Raw genomic sequence first — 24402 nt, 5'->3', positions numbered from 1 at the left:
CATTTTTCTGTTGCTATCATGCAGAGTCTTGTCTTCATTTGGTTGTGTCAATGAAATTTTTATTCTAAATGTTTGCTCAATGACAATATAGTTTGGTCTTATTTCACTGTATAACTTGCATTCTCAATTTCCAGTTCACAACCAAACCTCCCAACCCAATCTACACTGCCCTCTCTTCGCCTGCACGTGGTCAGCCCAGAAGGGTTCTTCCCCCTCACTATGTACCCCGGGAGCACCACTGATGACGGGCAGCAGAGTCTGAAAGGGGACAATCCATTGGTCCTGACAGGCAGTCTGTCAGGCAGCGATAAGTTGCTCGTCTGGGCTGTGGGTGGTGTGCAGGGTGCTATACTCTCACACTTTCTGCTGCCCATTTATATTGAAAGCATCACACTTGGTGAGTGAGCCCAGGAGGAATATTCGTAGCTTTCAATTTAACTATTTCAGATATACTGCATAGCAAGGCAGGCAATATTGATGCCTTAAATACCATGCTACTGCATTCTCTCCCCACACCTCTCTTTTCCATCTCTCTTCATTGTCTTTTTTTTCATTCCCTTGATTGAGAAGCTCCATGATTCCAATAGCTGTTTCATGCAGACTCCATTCTTGTCTGCTCTGTTGCGAGTTTTTTTATTTTTTTTTTGAGGGATTGCAGGGGCATTCCAAATCGATTAGCAGCTCACCTGGAACGTAGTTCCGGGGAGCTTATGGGATGGTGCGTCATCCGTCCGTCGGTCTGTCCATCCACAAATACTTTCAACTTCTCTGAAAATACACATACAATATCGATCAAACTTTTACTTTTCCACAGTGTTCATCACCATGTATGTGGCAAAGATTGTTCATGGCATAAAAAAAAAAAAACATTCGGGCCCAAAATGGGTCTATGGGGATTGCCCCCCCAAATAGTTATTTGTTTTCTTCTTAGAAACTACACATGCAATTATGATGAAAGTTGACCACAACCTTCATCACCCGTGATGTACCAAAATTTGTTCATGCCATTAAAAAAATTCAAGGTCTGAGGGAGTCGCCATGGAGTTTGCCCCCCGCCCCCAAAATGGTTATTTCCTTTCTTCCCAAACGGTACACAAAATTCCGATGAAACCACTTCAACCTTCATCACCCGTGATGTACCAAAGTTTGTTCATGACATTAGAAAAATCGGGCTCCGGGGGGGGTGCAAGAGGGGTTGCCCCCCAAAATATGTATTTGCTTTCTTGTCTGAAACCACACAATTTTGATGAAACCTGGCTGCAACCTTCATCACCTGTGATGTACCAAAGTTTGTTTATGGCATTAAAAAAAAAATCCATAGGTATTTACTTTCTCCATCCATCCATCCATCCATCCACTGGGACCATACTCTATGTAGAGCATTGGTGCTGCCTCAGCAGTCTCCTTGGCTATTGGGTACAATCCTGGACAGATTGCCACTGATGCAGACTACCAGCAAGCTGGCACTCATTTTGCCGACCTCGGAAGGATGACAGGCAGAGTCAACCCCACCTGGTATTAATTTAACAGCTGAATGGGATTTGAACTCAGGATCCGAGGATCCCAAGCCCACCATTGTCACCATTAAGCCAATATCAGGCATACACTTTCTTCTCAATTGCATATTTTGTGGGTCATCCATGCTTACCAGTGGTTCCCTGGTTATCATAACCAGCCGCTATGAGGTGAGCGCAAAGGGGTATTTGCCCCTATGTTTATAATGTGTGGTGGGAAGGGAGTCGACAAAAAATCTCAAGTGTACAGATGCAGTGCCGATTACAGAAAGTCTACACCCCTTTTCAAAATTTTCACCTTTTGTTGCCTTATAGCCTGGATTAAAATTGCATTAAATCAGACTTTTTCCACCTTTATTTACACATCTAAAGGCCCGGTCACACCTTGACGTTTTAGCCAGCGATGGCAACGTGTTAAAATTTATGTAAAACGCTGGCTTACGTTGAACTTTTGATGTTTTTTTTTAAAGATTTGGACGTATTCATAGCGACTTGGTCTTATGTATAACGCATTGGTAACTACACAGAACGTTTTGTTGTGTTATAGATAACTTATACCAACGAATGCTGAACCTGTTGTCGGCCTACACAACCGATGCCCAACGATAGTCTAACTCAGGCATAGCGCGTTGCACGCATCGCCGACGATGTCTTGACGTAGCCTATTAAAAGGCTGACGCACAACGATTTGAATCATAACTGCCGTAGAAATGGAAGGGTCAAAATCGCGGTCACACCTTGGCGATCTTGCCAGCGTATGCCGACGTAACAAAAAGTGTGTCTAAAACGTTGGGGTACGTCGAATACGGTATGTGTAAGTTTGGTATACGTGAGTAGAACGCTAAATACGCTATCATAAGTCGTAGTAAGTAGAGTACGTCAGGAAATTTTGAACATGTTCAAAATTTTACGACGTACTCGGCGTATGACACACGTTCGCATGCGATGAGGATAAGTTTTACACACGATATGTGGACGCTTACACACGTCCACAAAGGCTACTTATAAGCTACTCATAAGTCGAAACACGTCGCGGTAATGTCTTTTTTACGCGAAACTTATTTCTAACTTGTGTTTGACGTTCTTTGAACCAATTCTTTACATAGTCCCAACACACATCGACGTATGTAGACGTATTCCAATGACGTCTTCCGGTCGACAAAATAAAAAAAAAAATGAATGTGTTTCTAGCTTACAACTGCCAAATAAAGACGTGTTCCCAGCGGTGTTGGGAATTGGTATATAAAAATGCTGCTCATAAAAGGGGAACCCAACAGTGTTTTCGAGTTCCTTTTTGAGTCGATGTCCATGTCAGCAGTATCAGTATCAGTATTAGTATTAGTAGTAGTTTGTTCATGTTGGCAGTAGTAGGTGAGTGTGAGGGGGAGGGTGTGGGTTATGATGGATCCTCCTTGCGTCCACGTGTCCACGGGTAGGTTCATAGGCTGCCACTCAACGATTTAAATTGCTGCATCTCCACTATTGAAAGTAGACGCTTGCGCTCAACAATTGGATTTTTTTTTACACTCAACGACTTTTAAACGGTACCACTCAGCTAGTTTCATTGTTTACAATGAACGATTTAAATTGCTGTCACTCGCCTTTGTTTTTTTTTTTTTTTTTTTTTTTTTTTTTTTTTTTTTTTTGACGCTGGGGTTTGGAAATTTGAAGCGTTTCTTCTGAACGTGTTAAAACGCTCAAACTCGACTATTTTAAATAGATGCTGCCGATGGACAATTGGAATCATAGCCAAGCTAGACATCGAAGTGTGAACATCCTCGTCATGCCGAAGAAAAGTTTGAAGAATGCTGCAAATAAGTGTCCTGGCCGTGGCCGTGGACGCTGACGCAAGGACGATCCATTATACCGACGTCTTTCAGCCTATGAGTAACTTAAAAGTAACGTCTGTCGACGTGTGGCAACGATCCCGTAACGTGCCAACAACACGTTAATCATAGGTAGGAAATAAGTTTCGGGTACTCTAAACATTACCTCGGCGTGTCTCAACTTATGATTAACTTACAAGTAGCATGTGTTGACGTCTGTCAACGATCGCAGACCGTGCCTACAACTTGTGGCCAGCGTAGCGGAACGTGCGAGTCATACGCCGGCATACGTCGTGAAATTTCAAGCATGAAAAAATTTGAGGACAACCGAAAAGTACAACGTTTAAAGCCAACGTACAACGACGTATGGCAACGTACTACGACGTATGCCAGCGTGCTCTCAATGTTATCAAAACTTGTTATCAAAAGAAATGTCCGAAATGACAAACAGCAGTGTTTGTCCTCATTTCCTTTTAAATCGGGGGTACAGTCGTGATCTAATGGTGAGGTCACTACACTAACAATCGCAGGAGTTTGTGGATTAAAATCTGAGGGCAATAGCATTAATGGTTTGATGCCTTTGGAAACGGTGCTAATTTCAGGAGAATTACCACTCTTGGACAGTCATTAAAAACCCACCTGTCTCGATATCCTTCAGATCGAGGTAATCGCCCTGTAATGCATGCAGTAGTCTTGTAACTGACATCTGGGGCCAGTCCACACTTCATAGCTTATTCTTTAAAAGCCCTGAGGATAATTTGGGATGGAGACGTAATGGTACCTGTGAAAGCCATCACTGTTGACACCCCAACCCTCAACTCTTAAGAGGAATTGTAATGATATTTACATATATATATATATATATATATATATATATATATATATATATATATATATATATATATATATATATATATATATATATATATATATGTGTATGTATGTATTTTTTTTTTTTTTAATAAAATAAATAACCTTTTTAAAATATAAATTTCAACAAAACAATGAAACACTAAATTTTACAAATTCGTTTTTCATCATTCTTTTCTCCTCTCTTCCTTTTGAAGGCACAGACAGGTCCGGACATGGTGTCCGAGCCCTGGATATCGCAGTGAACAGTCGAATCGAGGATGAGCTTGTTGTAAAGCTTCCAGAGGAGTACATCGTTAGCCGATACTCTATCGACTCTGCAGAGCGTGAGGTGACAGCATGTAGAGCAGGTGGTGTTAGTTTGAATTGGACTGATGGGGACGCTGCGTTGGAGTTTGTTGATCCCTCAAAGGGGATCGTCACAGAAGAGTGAGTATTTATTCACCAAGAGCTGTTATTGATAATACAGTAGTACGAGTGGTGTTCAAAATGTTCTTCAAACAAAATACTCGGAATGATCCAAAGTATGCTTTGGTTTTTTTTTTGAATCTCACTATATTGGTGAATGCAATTAGTAAGAATGGATATACGTATATCGTGAAGGAAAAAAGGAACGAGATCTATCCTGCTAGTCAAGTCAGAAGTGAGAGCAGATCCAGTCTCATGCGAAGTCTCACCCGATTCCCAGGGTGCTTTCTCAACTCTATAGACCTCAGACCTCGGCACGTGTCCGCTTTTATTCCCGAGGGGTGGCCATTCGTTTCTGGTCACATGCCGGTCAATTGAGTTTTTATTATGCCGACCTTAAGTAAAAATACCAATACATCATAGATGGTCTGCTCTGCTCTCAGATTAATCTGTGACCTCATGCTGTACGTATGTGGGTGAGTAAATGTGTGTTCCTTCTTGTTTGTGTTTTCAGGACACAAACTTAGCTGCTTGTGTTTCCGAGTTCAATGTGCTGAAACGTCGCCCGAGACCAAATGCGCCTTTTTCCTCTGACATGTAATGCTAGCTATTCCAATCAATCGTTTGTGCGCGTTTTGTGCACGTGTCCAGTTTTTGTATCCATGAACCATTGTGCTACATTAGCACTTGCTGCAGGGGTCCTGACCAGCCAAGTTGCCTCACGCTCATCCATTGCCCAGAAAGAAGATTCTAAAGTTGTAATGTAACTTCCAGTCTCGTAGTCTGTTTTAAACAGAGACTATTCATCGCAGTTGAACAGTGTCTACTGCTACACTGCTACCTCCACTACAAATTACAAATCTGAAATATTACAAGATTTCATTCACGTCCTCAAATTTAATTTCCCTCCCTCCCCCGAGGGCATGCTGGCAAAGCAAGGTGCATTGATTAGCACTGTAGCAGTCGATACATACTGCGTTTCGCATTGTGTGGTTCTGTGTTTTCCCTTTCTGCAGAAGTGTGTGTTTGTGATCCCCTCCCACCCAACGGTAGACTGCTGGATTGATACTTTATCGGCAGGGCATTGCTGCAGAAAGTACACAATCCCTCAGATGAATGTTAAACCATGTGTGTGTCTGCTCACATTAATTGGTGGATGTTAAACATTCCATGAGGTCTTTTAAAGAGTAAGCAAATTATCACCACGATGGCCGAAAGGTACACACTCGCCTCTCAGCTGTCCAGCCTGGGTTTGAATCTTGAATCGGCTATAAACTGTCTTCATAGTGCAATGCAGGGAGGGCAATAAATCATTGTGCCGTCCCACGAACATGTGCTCGCATTAGTTGGTGGATGTTAAAGATACCATGGTGTACTTCACGAAGAGTCGGTAAGCTCTCTCTGGTTTTATGAACAAATTACAAATTCCTCCAGAGGGCACTGCATCAGTGGCACCACCGCACCCCTCCAGAAATGATGCAAACCAGCAGCCACATGCCGCACACAAAATTAAATGAATAGCCTTCACCCTGAACCAATGAAAATTTCCCGGCCAAATCGGCTCTGGTTAAACATAAGGTATTGCCATTGAATTTTGTCAACTAAATGTTGAGGTATGACAACTTAAGGTTGGTAACCATTGTGCCTGCTTGATGGGTCTATTGACCTGGGTTGATGTTCCCAATTGTAAGTGAAATCATGTTTAATTTAATTTTGAAAACGTTCACATTCATTTGGTTTCACACAGCTCAAAAATTATTATTGTTGTTTACCATGCCTAGCTCTCCACACTGCAGCATTCCAGCCCGGGCCAGTCGTCTCTGCAAGGCCGCGATGCTGTCACGATTCAGAACACTGGCAAAGACTATCAATGTGCCACACCTTGAAAAACTATCCACATATGCTGAAGTCAAGGTAAATGACATGTACTTCATTCAATATTTATACGTTTCCCCTCTTCTTTTCGCTCCTTGCCCTGAAACTGTTTCACCATGTTTACTCACTTTTTGTGCCAATATTTACTGATTATATTGTTGTAAATAACATCATTATTTACATTATGTTACTGTGTATGTATTTTTAGCAGCGTCTCGCGTAGCGAACGCTGCTCATAGAGAGCTCGGCGTTGTTGTTGTTCTTCTTCTTGTATAAAAGCATCAATTACATTTTTGGAACCTTGTGGAAATATGTAGAACTGGACATCGAACTGTTATTAGCTTCCCCTGTGCCTGAACTTTTATTTTATGCCCATGTGTGTGCATGTGCTACGCATATGCGCACGTGCACACATCTCCACACACACAGACTTTTATATTCTGCCTCCTCTCCCCCCACTCACCACCAACTTACCCCCATTCACACTTTCTTCCCCCCCCCCCCCCACGACCACCTCCGTGCACCTATCCCTTTCCTCATCGCTTATTCAGCCCCCAACCCAACCCCTTTCTGTACTCCTCCATAGCTTCACTTTCGGTATTTCTCACAGCATTTCATTCTGGTTTCCCATCCGATGATCCATTTCATTTTCACTTTTCAACATCAGTTTCACTGTGGGATATCAGTTTCGATTCGTCATAGTGTAACTTGTGTGACATGAATGGTGAGCAGAAAAAGTCATCAAAAACAATTTTTGAATGAATTTTTTTATTTTCTAAGGGGTCTAAAGTGTCTTGAGGGTCTTAGGTCATAAGAGGTGAAAAATGTCTGATGGGTCGAAGGCATCTAAGGGGTATAAAGTGTCTCATGGATCCTAAGGGGTCCAAAGTGTTTAAGGGTCTTGAGGATCATGAAGGGATCTAACTAGTGTTCAATCATAATATAATGGGCGTAAGCCTGGAACTTCTAACACACTTTTCTCCGAACATATTCTGTTCCTACTTCCGAAATCTTCACATTATGTGTTCCATGTATTTACGCAGGTGATAGCGGATTAAAAAAAAATCGAATGTAGATATAATTTTCAAAGAGGGAATCGATGACGTCACAATCAGCAGAGTTCGGCAGCAAACCGACGGACGGGTCCCAGACGGCGTGCTTTACTTAACTAAGTCCATGAGTTCAGGACGTTTGTTCAACTCGGCGTTTACTACTTTTATCCTGCCATGTTGTTCATCTGTTGATGGAGGTAATATAGAAACTATGAATGTCAAATCGTTCGTGTTACTCATCCGGCACTGTGTCAAGGCCAACAATCTAAAGCGACCCGTCTCAAACGCTACCATGGGCACCCAGACACGCCACCAAGAAGAACTGAGCTGTTGAATTCGGCGCAAAACATCCAAAGAAACTACCGTAACCGAGTATTGTGATCCGTCCTGTCCCCCATACCCGTCGTAGACACGTAAACCCCCTATTTATGTGCATCGTGATTAAAAATCTGATCGTAGAAAGTTTAATCACGATTAACCTTGCAGTAAGGTCACAAAAAACATTTTTGCTCAGATATATATTTTGTTGTGGGTCTGGCAGTTAAGTTAACCCCCCCCCTCCCCTGGTCACATGCTGGTGTGAGGGGTCAATTGAGTTTTTATTATGCCAACCTAAAGTAAAAATACCAATACATCATCGATGGTCTGCCCCTGCAGCAAAAATGTAACAAGAAACATTGTATTTAAAGTAAAGATTTATTTTTAAAAATATATTATTTCTGTTGACGTCTGCGCGTAATTTGACGTTTCTCCTCCTAAACCGCCGACAAGAATGTCCTCATTTCGCATATACTGGGGTTTCTTAATGTGACGAAGACGATGCACTAAATTTCTAAGCTGGAATTGGATGACAACGTGGCTTCAACACGATTTTAAACCCATTGACGGCCGCATTTATTCCTGTTCGGTCGCCATCGCTGAACTGCTGTCCGGTAAGTGCTGCCATCGATCCAAAAAATATGAACTCGAGTAAGAGAGTACTCATTGCATCAAACACTGAACATAAACACAACTGATAATAAATAGTATAGCTCAGAACATCAGCAATGGTTGTCATGTTTTAAAAATCAGCGTGGAAGGAGTGGAACGATGAGCGCCAGAGCTCTGCCAACGTGTACCCCGATTGGCTCTTTCCCGGACTGAACACGCCGTCTTAGACTGTCAATTTGTGTCTGAAATCTAACGTACTTCCTGGACTGAACACGCCCTCTTTGACTGTCAATTTGTGTCTGAAATCCAACGTACATATTAAAAACACCCGAAAATGAGTTGCAATAGGCCTACGTCCAGATAACACCAAAGGCTATAATCTGAAGGTCGGGGGAACCAGGGAACGGGTATGAGGTCATCCCTTCATTGCCCGGATTCTCTTCTTTTCTTTGTTCTTCGAAAGCGTGGTGTCTGACAATAGATTCTGTACCTTGAATGCATGCGTGTTAACTATTCATATTAAAGAGGTGTTCGATTGTCAGATGCACCCAAACAACTGCCGTTCATTACATTAATTGTCAATATCAACCGCCATCGTTACCTGTGTTGTGTCGTGCGTGTGTGTAATCTTCAAATTAAAGCATCCAAGCGGTGTTCGATCGTTGGATGTGTGCCAAAAAGTGCCATTCATTGAAATTTGCATTCTGATTCTCGGTCACCCTCCACTGCTCCTGTTCAGTCTAGGGCTAGGCCTATATCATGTTAAGCTTGCCCCATCAGACGCCAACCTAACATTCACACTGCAGAGGATGCAATTTCCAGTCAGACTCGAATACTCGATGACCATAAACAAATCCCAGGGCCAAACATTTGACAAACTCTGAATATACCTCCCAGCCCCTGTGTTCTCCCATGGCCAACTATATGTTGCATTTTCGCGTGCAAGAGGTGACTCCTATATATCGATCAAAGTGGACAATAATTCCTCACAAGGACTATTCAGCAATAAGACACTCACACAAAATGTCATCCACAGAGAGGTCCTTTAGAAAACTAAGGACAGGTAACCATAGTCCATCACATCCCTAATGACACCCTCCCCAGCTTCCCATAACATCAACTATTATGCCTCCTCCACCTTTTGCCACCCATTCAACTCCGTGCGTAGCATGGGTATATGCTAGTCTTAATAAATAGGGGTTTAATGAACATGAATCAAAGATTGAGGTAACTTACAGCCGAAGGTCGAGGCACCTCCACACAGTTTAAAAAAGTGGACAAGGGTAAGGATAAAACAAAAGAAAAATCCCCCTCTTCATTCTGGCACTTAGCTTTGTCCAGAGATGGTCTTTTAGAACTTGACGATCGAACCGCATCGTCCTGTGCGGGAAGCTCGCAAAATGGCGCCAAGCTGCTCTCTCGGCGGGAATCGTACAGGAGGCAATTTGGGCGGTGAAATTAAACACCAGGGCCCAGAAACCGCCATGCAGTTTCTTTTCACGATCAAACTTGCAAACCGCTCCTCTCTTGCACCAGGTCCGTTCACAACGATCCCCCACCTTCCTCCTCAACCATACGACGAGACAATTTCTGAGGCTCCTTGATAAGGCCATGGGGCACGCTCTTCTTCCCTCCTCAGAAACGTACACGCTTCATGACTCATCTGAACAGTAATGGCTTGTGTCTTGCTCCAGCACGTGGGCAAATTCACACAGCATGAACAATAAGAATCGTGCTTCTATATTTTGTCGTGTTGAGAAGCCAGAAAAACGACACCTGTTTCCAAGCATGTACCTCACACTTTCTCTCTCTTTCTCATCTTGTGACCTCTCACCCATCCATCATTCACCCCAGGGACGTGCTTTGATAGTCATTCCTCGAGACAGAGTTTTTGCCTGCTTGGAATGTTCAGCTGAGTTGTTTTAAGTGCATGATTCCTTTTTATCGCCAGTCCTGTATCTGCAACAACCTAGGAAAATCACATCCTGGGAGAATTTATTCTTCAACCCTACCTAATTAATACACACACACACACACACACACACACACACACACACACACACACACACACACACACACACACACACACACACACACACACACACACACACACACACACACACACACACACACACACACACACACACACACACACACACACACACACACACACACACACACACCTAACATGTAAAGCTCTTTATAACCACTCACAGACTGATATTAAAAATCGGTATCTCCCAGGTGACGTAGAAAGCTGAAATTTTGCGTGCCGATGAACATCGAAGCCCTTACTCCGGAAAAATTCACACAATCATCGGACAGCATCCATAAATGAAAAAAATGCAGGTGATTGACCCAAGACGATGGGAAGGCACGGTAATTTTGTGTGCCGACGGACATTGAAGCCGATACACCAGAAAAAAAAACATCACAGAACCGTCGAAAGCACCCGTAAATGAAAATATAAATAAATGAAAAATCGAATGCAGGTGAACGACCCGAGTCAATGGGGAAGCATGGCTCGTATGCTTACATAATGTGTAGGCACACCCCCGCTCATGTGTGCGTGCGCACGCGCCAGTTGCCTTGTCCGAATCCTGATAAACCACTGTTCGTGATCACGCCGGTCCACTGTTTCACATGCTCTAAACTGGTTTGTTGGCCTATTTGCCGAGCGATCATACTTCGGTGGAATGTCTCATCCAAATAAGCAACGTGCTGGTACTTCCCTCAAGTCAGTCACCAAATGGCATGAGCGGGTTGGGTTTACTGCACTGAACGTGGCATGCATTTTGTGTGGTCACTTATCTCCTCAAACCCAATCTGTTCTTTAATGGATGATTGAATAGCCAAGGTGGCTATTCTGCAGTACTATTTACAAGCGAAATATGTACTCCGGGTGTTATACGTACAGAAGATCCTTAATTACCTAATTGTATTAGATCCAAGCATACCACAAGAGAAGGGCTGGGGAGAAAAGACAGGAATACACCCTGCGACCCAGACGTGGGCTGCAGGACCGGACAGGCAGGAATCGGCAGTGTCTCCACCGTAGCAGGAAGAGTTCCGCAGCTCTCCGACCCAGTCCAGCTGATAGCTGGAACAGCCCGAGCTGGACCAGCAAATAATGGTCCGTGGAAAGGCATTGGGGGGAGGGGGGACTCGCCACTTCACTGGATGTGTTGATCCACGGGCTTTCTCCCTAGAACGTGTGTATGACCTATTCGGCCCCGTGACATAGCCCCGCCTCGTCCGCCCCATGCTTATTGGCCATCAATCAAGTGGCACCCCTCCCTTAAACTTCGTGAAAGTTATGCGAACATATCCAGAGCATGCCTTTTGTGCCAAGTCTGCCCCAAAGCTTGTGCCCATGGCCTTGCCTCTCCCCAAAAAGATCATAGAAGGCAGATTACAGAGGGACATTTAACATTATAAAGGTTCCAAGGGGGAGCGGTTTTAAATACGAACATGCAGGGAAGGAAGACTGCTCCTTTCTATACAAATAATGACATTTCCTAATATGGTCATTTTACCTTGTGCTCATGCTCAACATGCACTATGGAAATAACTATCGTTATGCGATGCAATTTTAACCCCTTTAAAAGACATTCCCGCAACAACATGTATGTATAAATCCACAATCGTCTATCCATTATTTCACACTCATACATATGTCAAGCTTGAAATGCACTGGTAATCCTCGGGTGGACCAAAAGTTAGTTTACCAACATTGTAACTGATGGCACTTTTTTCCTGATTTCGTTATTTCATTTTTATTTTTTTATGAACAGTTTCTTTTTACCTCCACCACCGAAGGTGGACGGAGGTTATGTTTTCACCTCTGTCTGTTTGTTTGTGAACAAAATATCTCAAAGTTGTGCATGGATTCGGACGAAACTTGGTGGGCAGGTCGGGTACGTAACAAGGAAGAATTGATTTGATTTTGGTGAAGATCCAGATCCGATAATTTTTTGAGTGATTCTTCACCATTTGAGTGATGGGGCTAAAACAATATTTTGTTGTTCGTCTTTCGGCTGCTCCCGTTAGGGGTCGCCACAGCGGATCATCCGTTATGATCCGCATACTGATTTGGCTTAGGTTTTACGCCGGATGCCCTTCCTGACGCAACCCTGGTCGCCTCTTAAGACACAGGGATAAGGATTGGGTTTCACCATGATTCCGGGCTGCCCTGTGGCAGCCTCTCATAGTGCGGCCCAGCGCAGAGCTCCCGTCCTCAAGCGATCCTCCAACCCAACCCTCCGAGTAGCCGGATTACAGGCGCACGCAACTACGCCCGGTGGGGCAAAAACAATATATAGCACGATATTTCAAATAGTTAGACGGATTCGGACAAAACTTGGTGGATGAGTTGGATAGGTGACGAGAACAAGCTTATAAAATTTTAGTTCAGGTCTGAATTCAAATCCAGCCTATCAGTGGGATACAAAATGTAAACTAATCATCCTGGCAGAAGTATGCGCTCCACTGAGTGCCCTTCTAGTTTTTTTTCCGATCAAACGTGTCCTGAGATTTTGATGATTGCATTTTATTTTATTTTCTACTGTAAATAAACAAGGTTTGTTTTAGTTATATCTCAGTGTTGCCCTTAACCCTCGTCCTTCCAACAGTGGTCTTTTTGGGCTCTCGGCATAAATTTGATGTTATTTTTATTTTAGTTTGTCAATGTATTTCATGTTTTATTAGTTTGTTTACCTGTATGTGCCAGTAATAAATATAGATGATGTTTTAAGATCTTACCTTGCTGCACAGAGCTACAAGCAAATCCTTTATGGGGTCCAACAACACCCCATTTCTTTTCGTTCAATTTCTGTGCATATATGATTACATCATGGTATTTGAATCAAGCAAGTCCTCCAATTATTTTTTATTAGTATTATTTTAATGCTTATGTTTGTTTACTTGATCACCAAAACATCATCAAATCAAAATATTTGTTTCCTCATTCATGTGAAACTTCAGCAGGTTGAATGAAAGTTAGTACTTCTGAGTTGGGGTCTGAAAATACCCTAGTTGGTAAGATTAGGAAGTAAAATATGTTGGTAGGACTTGGGTTAAACTTGCATTTTATCATTTTTCCTCACCACCTCTCACCCTTCCCTTATTTTGATAATCCCACAGAATTCTGCTGAATCCTACCGCAATGCACGTCTACTTCTCACTGCCCATTTGCGGAAGCGTGGTCTTGGCTACTGGGTTGGCAGTCTGGCCAAACTCGAGAAGTTCAGCAATTGATTGTGCAAGGAGGATTAAGTAGGTAGATGTTAGTGTTGTGTGTTTCCTGCTCTTCGACATTTAAGATGATTCCCATTATCAATATTGACTAGCATGATGCTATAGGTTGGCTAGTTGCAGGGTATGCCAGTTCAACACGATGTATCTGGGAGTAAGATAACCTAATAGCTAATTTCTGATGTGAGCTCATTCACCTCACCTTGTTTGATTTTATTCCAATAAACGTGAAAAAAGTGTTTTTGAGTAACTTGATCATCAATGCAGAGCCACTGCAGGATTATTACAGCCTCACTTCTCGACATATTTTGTGCTGTTTCTCATGTACTAAATGAAGGCATCAAACATAATATGATGATGGCTGAGGTCTGGACTTTTTAATTTTAGGTCAAAAAGTACAAGGTGTTCATGAAAATTCACCTCTTTCTCAAGGTATTCTGCTATGCATGTACCCCTGCCCCATAAACAGGTAGTGGACAAAAAAAATGGAAACACCAATGTAAAATCACTTTATAGGGCTTTGGGCCACCATGTATGGCCTGTAGGCACAGTGGCATGGAGTCCACCAGCATCTGGAATTTTGCGGGAGGGATGTGGTACCATTATTCCATGAGAAAGTCAATCAACTTGTTTAATGGAAGTGGAAACCGCTGTCTCGGGTGTCGTTCCAGAATATCCTATAAATGCTCAATTGGGTTCAGATCCGGTGATTGGGAAGGTCATGACATATGGATAACGTCAGTGTCATGCTCATCAAACCATTGGGTGACCACACGTGTTCTGTGGGGGTGGGGCAGCGTCTACTTGCAGCTATTCTTGCCATAATTATAGGCAACCAGCCCTGTGCAGCATTTTTGTACATGATCCTAAGCATATTGGAATGTTATTTGCTTAATTAACACATGGGCCACACCTGTGTAGAAACCATTGTTTTGTGTCCCTCATTTACCCAGGTGTTTCCATTTTTTGTCCACTACCTGCTTTTTTTAATTACACAACCAGTTGAGTCCTACCAGATTTGAACCTGGTGATGCTGGAGTTAACACTCCATGATATTCCCTGAATGTGGAGGCTTTAAATTACGGAATGCTCCAAATGATGGCTTGGAAAACAATGTTGCAATCTTCAGTTTGGTTGCATGCGCCGAGAACGTAACTCGCGTGCCTCCTGGTAATTTTGCACAGGCACGGATAAGTGATCAATCCTGACAACCACAGGAATAGTAAAGGAAAAGTTTAATAAAATGTATTTTGGAAACTGTGGGTGGGGGAGGGGGCACATGAAACAAGTGACAAAAATAAATGTGAAGACAACGCCTGGATTGGAAAATAAATCGTGCTTATAAACTATAAAGATATTGATTTAATTTATCTTTATTGAGACAGACTCTTAAGAGAGAACCGGGCGTAGTGGCGTGCGCCTGTAATCCGGCAACTCGGAGGCTTGGGTTGGAGGATTGCTTGAGGATGAGAGCTCTGCGCTGGGCCGCGCTATGAGAGAGTGTCGGGCAGCCCGGAATCATGGCGAAACCCAATTCTTATCCCTGTGTCGTAAGAGGCGACCAGGGTTGCGTCAGGAAGGGCATCCGGCATAAAACCTATGCCAAATCAGTATGCGGATCATAACGGATGATCCGCTGTGGCGACCCAACGGGAGCAGCCGAAAGACGAACAACAACTCTTAAGAGAGAGTTCGACATGAGGAGAAAACTGCTTGGAGGATGCGAGGAGGATAAAATAAATAGTGGTTGGTTGACCCGAGCTAGTTGCCCACGGCTAAAATTTGTTAGAACCAGCAGGCAACAGTTTCCCTACGCATGACCTGCTCTGAGATAGGCCTACGGGTGAACTCGTCACTGACGCTTCCAATATCAAGGGACTGGTTCCTCCTAGTGGGTGGTGGGTGGTGTCTAAAGAACTGGCCGGAAATGCTCCGGTCGTGAGTTCTGGTCAGATCTTCTGAAGGCGGGCTGGGAGAAATAGCACAAGCTCCCCACCCTCTGGATTCTCAGCTTGAACTGCTGTTTCTCCCCCAAATCTGGTTCGAAACCATCCATCAGGTGATATGATCAGCTCCAGTATACTGTCGATTGGCCCGGTTTTAAAAGAAAACAGGTAGCCTGCTCAAGGGTCATTGGTTATGAAGCCGGTGAGGAAAAAAAAAATGGCACATTTAACAGCGAAAAAATACAAAAGTGATGGAGGGGAGACCAGTCCCTGCTAAAACTGTCTTAGTCTTTATTGGGATTTACAATACGTTCATTTATTTATTAACCATCTCATGCTCTTTGTGGAGCTGCCACACATGCACCACATGGAAATCAATATTGTGTGCTTTGTGGCGGCACTGCTCATTCAATAAAAAGTAACAGGCAAACAATGCCATAAGAACAAACCATATCCTAGAGACGGAGACCAAGCATTACCATGGAAACGGAGACATGATGGAGAGAACTGAGAAAGGAAATGGTACAAATACAATTGTTCATAAGAGGAAACCAAAGCCCAAAGCTAAAGAAGAGAATCCAAAAAATAATGAAAACCAAATATTAAATATATGACGAAGACCTCAAGATAATGGTTGCTGAAAACAAATTATATACAAGTATTGACTTGTAACATATCTACGAACCACATACAAACTGCAAACGAGAATAATCACAGAAATGATGTACCACAACCTAACAATAGACCACTTACTACTAAACCAGGCCACACTCAAACTGCAATACATGAAGAAACAAATTGTCCACAGCCTGGATCTATACTATAAGAGCTGTTTGTCTGTTGTGATTTTTCTTAGAGATGGCTGAACGGATCTTCGTCAAACTTGTAGATGTTCATCAGTGAGTGCCGTGGAGTGTTTAAGGCAAAAAACAAATAAATAATTGAAAAGCAAAGTTGGATTTTTTTTTTTTTTTTTTTTAAATCGCTCCATCGTGCCTACGCGTTTGTAGTTACGTGAAAGGTAATATTAAGTTCCCCGACCCCATTTCTTTGTGTGTTGTAGTGTTTTAGGCTCCCACAAAAAATAGACCAGGCATTGCCGGGTAGAATACGATAGGAGGGGTGTGTGTGTGTGTCTGTCTGTTGCTATTTTTCATAGATGGTCAGATCTTTGTCATACTTTCAGAGGTACATCAGTGACTGCCGGGGAATGTTTGAGGCAAAAAAAATATATATGTGTATATATTTCTTCTTCTTTCAGCTGCTCTCGTTCGGGGTCGCCACAGCGGATCATCCGTATGATCCGCATACTGATTTGGCACGTTTTACGCCGGATGCCCTTCCTGACGCAACCCTGGTCACCTCTTACAACACAGGGATAATATATGTATATATATATATATATATATATATTGAAAATAATTTAATTCCATTTCTTCGGGGGTAAAGGGAAGTGTTTTACACCCCACAAAAATTAGATTGGACAATGCCGGGGTGGGTACCCCTACGTGTAGACTATAAAAAAAAAAGCTTTGATACTGCTCCACATTCATGGTTGATAAAATGCATGCAGGTAAGCTAATACAAGATCAGCCCCCAAATCATGAAACTGATCGAGTAAGCAATGGAATACTGGAATACCACATTGATATTACAGCACTTGAAAGGAAAGATCAAAATACCAGGGGTGAATATACGTCGAGGGATCTTTCAGGGAAGCGACCTTTCACCCATCCTATTTTGCTTGGACCTGGAACCACTGAGCAATCTCATTAATGAGTAAGGACATGGATACACCCTAACATCCAAAGAAACAAGGAAGGTGACACATCTACTCTCCGTAGATTATTTTAAACTCTTTGCGCCGAACGATTAAAAATTGGCAGAACAACTGAAATTAAACGGTACGCCGACAACATTTGTCTGGAATTTTCCCAAGATAAGTGTGCCAAGTGCACGTTCGGACAAGATAAACAACATAAAAATCGACCCAGACACAACAATACAGGAACTAGAAAACAAAAGCAGAACACAAATACCTCTAAGTAGAAGAGGACCACCAAATACGTCACCAACAAATGTGCAAAACAATTACTTAAGAATACCTACGTAGAATGAGGCTTATCCTGAAAACATACCTTTCCCCAAGAAAATAAATCGAAGCTAAAAAAAATCTATAAATAACCAACTGCGGAAGTACCAGTATTTCAATACAATTGTGGAATAATAAACTGACCGCAATCAGAAATCAATAAACTTGATCTCAAAACAAGAAAACTCATCACTATACACACGTTTTACAAAAATCAATGCATCCCGATAATGTACAGTGGCTTCAGAAGGTATTCACTCCCCTTGACTTTTGTCACATTTTGTTGTTCACCCTGAATTTAAAATGGATTAAATTTAAATTTTTTGTCACTGATGTACACAAAATACCCCATAATGATAAAGTGAAAACACGTTTTTAGAAATTTCTACAAATTAAAAATAAAAAGGTGAAATGTCTTGCATCAAGTCTTCAACCCCCTGAGTCAATACTTTGTAGAAGCACCTTCAGCAGTTATTACTGTTTCAAGTCTTTTTGGGGATGTCCATCAGCTTTGCACATCTGGATTTGGGGATTTTCTCCCAATCTTCCTTTCAGATATGCTCAAGCTTTGTCAAGTTGGATGGGGAGTGTCGGTGAACAGCAATCTTCAAGTCTTTCCACAGATTCTCAAAGGGATTCTAAGAATGGACTTTGGCTGGGCCACTCAAGGACTTTCACATTCTGTTCTGAAGCCATTCCAATGTTGCTTTGGCTGTATGCTTGGGGTCATTGCCTGTTGGAACATAAGTATTCACCGCAGTCTAAGATATTTTGCACTCTGAAGCAGGTTATCCTCAAGTATGTACTTGTATTTGGCTCCATTCCTTGTTCCCTCTATCCTTACAAGTCTCCCAGCTGCTGAAAAGCATTACCATAGCATGATGCTGCTACCACCATGCTTCACAGTTGAGATGGTGTTCGATGCATGATGAGCTGTGCTCAGTTTCCGCCAGATGTAGCGCTTTGCATTCAGGCGAAAGAGTTAAATTTTCTTCTCGTCAGACCACATAATATTTTGCCTCGTGCTCTCAGAGTCTTTCACGTGTCTTTTTGCAAACTCCAGGCATGCTGTCACGTTCCTTTTTCGCAGGAGTGGCTTCGGCCTGAGCATTCTCCGATAAAGCCTAAATTTGTGAAGTGCTGCAAAGATTGTTGTCCTTCAGGTAGGTTCTCCCATCTCAGCCAAGAAATTCTGTACTTCTGTTAAAGTGGTCATTGGGTTCTTGGTCACCGCCCTGACCAAGGTCCTTCTTGCCCGGTTGCTTAGTTTGGTCGGACTGCCAGCTCTCGGAAGAGTCTGAGTAGTTTCATATTCTTTCCATTCCCTAATGATGGAGCTCACTGTGCTCTTGGGAACTTTCAACATTCTATAAATTGTTTTATAACCTTCCCCAGATCTATGCCTCCTCACAGTTTATCTCGGAGTTTTACTTACAGTTCCTTTGACTTCATGGTGGAGTTTCTGCTTTCTTTCTTTCGAAATCATGTGCAATTGAGTTGGCAACAGGTGGACTCCAATCAAGTTGTGGAGACAGCTAGATGATCAAAGGAAATTGGATGCACCTGAGCTCAATTTGGAGCGTCATAGCAAAGGGGTTGAAGATTTATTGATGCAAACCATTTCAGGTTTTCATTTCCAATTAATATAATTTGTAGAAATTTCTAAAAACATGTTTTCACTGTCATTTTGTGTAGAACAGTGACAAACTGGAGGCACTCGGGAGAGTGCAAAACCTCCGCCGCCAATACTGCTGGGTCACTCAAGTGAACCTTATATCTTATTCATTAAATATGATGTCAACAGTGCTGAGAGTTATAGTTCTTTTCTCCATTTTTTTTTGGGGGGGGTGGGGGGGTGGTTGGAAATCACTTAACATGTAAAAATGCAAAAAAAAAAAAAAAAATCTAAATTTTGTTGAAAAAAAAGTTGCAAAATTTTTTTTTTCTGTAACAATTTTTTTTTGGGGGGGGGTTGGAAATCACTTAAAACATGTAGAAATGCAAAAAAAAAAAAATTCTCTTTTTGGGGGGGGTAACAATTTTGGGGGGTTGGAAATCACTTAAAACGTAGAAATGCAAAAAAAAAAAATTTCAGGGGGGTAAAAAAAAATTTGGGGGGGGGGGTTGGAAATCAACATGTAGAAATGCAAAAAAAAAAAAAATTTTCTCTAACAATTTTTTTGGGGGGGGGAACAAAGTCCAAAATTTAATGGCATGATCCTTGGACCATACCTAACCCCCCCCCCCACGAAGTTTCGTCGAAATCCGTCAAGGAGTTTTTCCGTAATACTGTTCACAAACAAACAAACAAACAAAGGGGTGAAAACAGTAACCTCCATCCATCTTCGAAGATGGCGGAGGTTAAAAAATTTAAATTTAATCCATTTTAAATTCAGACTGTAACACATCAAAAGGTGACAAAACTCAAGAGGTGTGAATACTCTCTGAAAGCAATGTACCTGCTGAGATGAGGAGGTAGTCACGGCCTGATGGAACTCAACCAAGTGCACAGAATGACAACTGTAGGTTTGGCTGAGTACGTGAAAAGTTAAACAGATTACAGAATCCAAGTTGTATGCAAACACCAAGGCAGAAAGCCACAAAAGGTATCCCTAACCCACCTCGCGAATATAGGATGTCGCATAAGAAACTAAAAATATAAAACGAAATGTCAACAAATCTACTCTGATAACTGGGAGAACAATAAAAGAGCAGGACGATATTAAAAACAAAAGAAAAAAAAAAGAGTTGGACAGAATGGGTATAGACAAAGGATACTCATGGGAATGGCTAAGAAGAGATCAGCTCAACTGGGATGGAGAACGAATCATTATGAATGTCCAAGATCAAAGACACTACACAAATGGCTTTAAGAAAATGTCAGGAATGAGTCAATCGGGCAAATGTCGATTCAGCAAGGCAGAAACAGAACGAGCCACCTCCTATCGGGATGTAAATAACTCATGTCAGAACAGTTGTACATACAAAGGCACAGTATGGAATGTAGAGGAATTTATTGGCACATCTGCAGAAATGTCAAAATCCCAGTTCCAGAAAAGTCAGGGAGACTTGAACCAAAAGCAATCACTGAAAACAAGGAAGTACTGCTCATGTCGGACTGCATTATCCCATCGAGCATGAACATCAAAAATAAAGCATTGCAACCAGATATCACATTTAGGGACGAAAAAAAGAGAAAGCATTGCTCATTGAATTGTTAATACAAGTAATTTTGGACTAACGATGCAGAAATCAATAAAATGACCAAATACCAAGACCTTAAGCATGAAGTGAAAAGATCCTGGAAGCTGAAGAATGCCTAAGTTGTACCAGTGATAGTTGGAGTTTCAGGAATGATGACAAATAACCTAAAAGAGATATTAATAACCATCCATCCATCCCTCAGGATCATACTCTGTTGAGAGCGTTGGTGCTGCCAAAGCACTCTCCTTGGCTATTGGGCACAATACTGGACGGGTCACCACTCCAACACAGGATACCAGCAAGCTGGCACTCATTTTGCCAACCTCAGAAGGATGACAGACAGAGTCAACTCCACCTGGTATTAATTCAACAGCCAAGGGGGATTTGAACTCAGGATCCTTGGATCCCAAGCCCACCACCCGAACCATTAAGCCAACACCAGGCATAACAACCATCACTGGGAATATTACTATAAACAAACTACAGTTGGAAGCTGTCCTGGGTTCAGTAACGATCCTGATGAGAGCCCTTGGCACAAAACTTTGAGAACAGAAAACTTCAGTTTGGTCCATAAATCATGACCCCTTACTGAAATGAAGATGGATACTTTGAGCCCACCCCTGGGAGGACTCCATTCCACATGCTGAAACACGCATATGTAAATACCAATCAATGACACACATACATGGAGGTGGATACTTCGAGATCTGGAAGGTCTCCATTTCACCTCCTGAAACCTACTCACCACATGTGGATATAGCAGACAACAACAGCAACATGCACCTACGTACGCGCACGCACGCACGCACGCACGCACGCACACACACACACACACACACACACACACACACACACACACACACACACACACACACACACACACACACACACACACACACACACACACACATTGAGACCTGGGGCAGGAGCATTTAAAACCAATGCTCTCTTCCTGGCAAAGGTCTGCCTGCATGCATGTATGAAACATGCTCGTATATGCAGCGACCTTTGCACCCCACCAATTTGCTCACTCCGAATCCGATTTGTACATGCTAGTCCCCTCAACAGAGGGGGAGGGGTGGGGGCCAGGGGGGTGGTTGCAAGAGAGAGAGGGAGGGAAGGGAAGAAAAAGGGGGGAGAGAGGGATCAGAGAGAGAGAGAGGGGTCAGTGTCAGAAAGAGGGAGAGGGGTAAAGGATTCCGGCAGATACGACATCATTTATCGTCCATCCGAGAGACGGCACACACATTGATGAATCAGCCTGCCTGCGAAACACCGGGATGACAGTTTATAGCTGGGTCGGAATTCAAATCCAGGCTACACAGTGAGCATGCGTACCTCTCGGCTTTCCCGCCATGGTTTGGCGATTCATTATTTCATAACTGAAAATATTTTTTCTCATTGTGATCATATAATTTCTTTTGCCTTCCTTTCTCTGCTGCCGAACCACCGTATCGCATTGAAACTATGTTGTCCTGTACTTTCCAGCTGGCGTCACCTCGTGGTCCCCGATACCATGGCAACGGAAATCTTGTTGTTGTTGTTGTTGTTTTTTTTGTCTTTGAAACGAATTTTTCTTTTCACTTTTGACTTCCCATTTCAAAAGTTCTGAACTTGTTTGTAAAGAGCTCAAATTCGCATTTGTTTATGGGCTGCCAGGAGGCCCAGAGGTACGCACACTTGTTTCAAAGAACGGCGACTCATTCAATTCAAATTCATTAATTTCCCTTTATATTTTAACCTTAAAACATGAATCGAGTTAAACTATAAACGCCGTTTACATTTTTGGCAAAATTATTCGTTTTGACGATCTTTTAGCAGTTTAGTTTATCCCGAATCGGAATGCGTGCGGCGGTTGCCACGGAGTTAAATGACGTCACAAAGCACGAGGTAACGCAATCGTCAGCTCGCACTCTGGTCGTCCAGCTGCATCCTTTCTACGATCTGTACATCTTCCGAACCCGCCACGTGGTTTCACATCCGTGTACGTCACATACACACCACCTTCGTCGCCGTGCTTCGTTCCCCCACGAATAGGCAGCAATGGGTGACTGGAAGAAATTTGTTGCGAAAATTTTGACCAACAAGAAGATCCAAGACGTGGCGATCATCGGTCGGACGGAAAACAAGGCCGTGTGGGCCAGTATGCCTGGTGGCCCTCTGGCTGCGATCTCACCCACTGAGGTCGGGATAATCGTGGGCAAGGACAGGAACGCTTTCCTGCAGGTACGGAGAAATTTGGAAAGAAGGGTCGAGGCGCTGAACATATAAACGGATGAAAATCATTTTCCAATCATATAAACCCAACTCCAAGTTGTCTCTCTATTTTGGAGTACTTGTTATGGATGCGTCCTTATTGCAAATAGACACTTCGTCAAATTTGTCTCGTTGTCTGAGTTCTTCTTGTTAGAGGTGAGCAGTTGCTTTAAAATCACGACCTCCCATGGAAGGGGCTTTTCATCATTCTGTTCCAAACTCACCGATTTATTACACCTCCCAATATGGGATAGAAGGAGACAGACCTGGTGTAGGGTTTGTTTCTGCAATTAGAATTAGCGCCCCCAATTTTAATGGTCCCCCAGAGTTTCTTACATCCCGAGGAGTACGAAACCACCACTTAGGTGGTTTTTTTTCTCTGCCAATTTCCGAGCAGTATCTCGGAGCCGGCTGGGACATTCAAAATTGAATTTTGCCTCAATAGATTTTTTGTCGAAGTTCAATTTAATGCCAATGGGGAATCTCAAAGACTGCTTGGCCTAAAAATATGTCCATGCATCATAATAGTGTATCTGCACTGAAGTTGTGCACCTGATATTTGAAAGTACTCCTCATGGGGATTCAGTGTGATATTTTTTATGGCACCATAGGTACCTTTATTATGACGTCATAATTGCATATGTGGAATGCCACATCCGATCATTATGAAATTTTTTGAAGGTCGTCTTGGGATAAAATGGTCCACAAATTTTTTTTGATGATGCCATTGGTCATGTGATTAAGCAGCCATATAGTTTTTAAAAAAAAGAAACTTTCAAAAATCTTCTTTTCTGAAATGTCTGAACAGATTGAGGCAAAACTATACACATATGATCACCCATCCATCCATCAGGACCATACACTGTGCAGAGCATTGGTGCTGCCTCAGCAGTCAACTCGGCTATTGAGCACAATCCTGGACGGGTCACCACTCCGACACAGGATACCAGAAAGCTGGCACTCATTTTGCTGACCACAGAAGGATGACAGGCAGTCAACCCCACCTGGTATTAATTCAACAGCTGAGCAAGATTTGAACTCAGGATCCTGGGATCCTCAAGCCCACCACCCTAACCATTAAGCCAACACCAGGCATACCACCTATCTAGGAGGAACAAAAGGGTCACAAATATGATGTCATAGGTCACATGGTTTGGCAGCCAAATGGGATTTACC

General features: G+C 42.7%; 2 protein-coding genes and 1 pseudogene across 5 annotated transcripts in view; 1 reads left to right on the top strand and 2 right to left on the bottom strand.

The window, feature by feature from the left end:
* The window catches only part of CFAP91 (cilia and flagella associated protein 91), a 125410-nt gene that overhangs the window by 92040 nt on the left and 8968 nt on the right, over positions 1-24402 (bottom strand). The window lies entirely within an intron of this gene.
* The window catches only part of LOC147029882 (profilin-3-like), a 55377-nt gene that overhangs the window by 24782 nt on the left and 6193 nt on the right, over positions 1-24402 (top strand). For 2 of the 4 annotated variants that reach the window (XM_085873353.1, XM_085873354.1), the window contains exons 7-10: positions 135-397; positions 4408-4639; positions 6400-6532; positions 13618-13967. In XM_085873353.1, coding sequence (XP_085729479.1) covers positions 135-397; positions 4408-4639; positions 6400-6532; positions 13618-13731 — 742 coding nt within the window. In that variant the 3' untranslated portion in view covers positions 13732-13967. Of the gene's footprint in view, positions 1-134; positions 398-4407; positions 4640-6399; positions 6533-13617; positions 13968-22001; positions 23197-24402 lie in introns of those variants that run through there. The other 2 variants (XM_085873357.1, XM_085873356.1) reach the window with 2 other exon arrangements.
* LOC147029883 (signal recognition particle RNA) lies at positions 12634-12777 on the bottom strand (annotated as a pseudogene).

This window comes from Eptatretus burgeri, chromosome 3 (genome assembly GCF_056783735.1).
Source record: "Eptatretus burgeri isolate ZD-2024b chromosome 3, Ebu_testis_v1, whole genome shotgun sequence".
NCBI lineage: Eukaryota > Metazoa > Chordata > Myxini > Myxiniformes > Myxinidae > Eptatretus > Eptatretus burgeri.
This window is presented reverse-complemented; position numbering and strand designations above follow the sequence as displayed.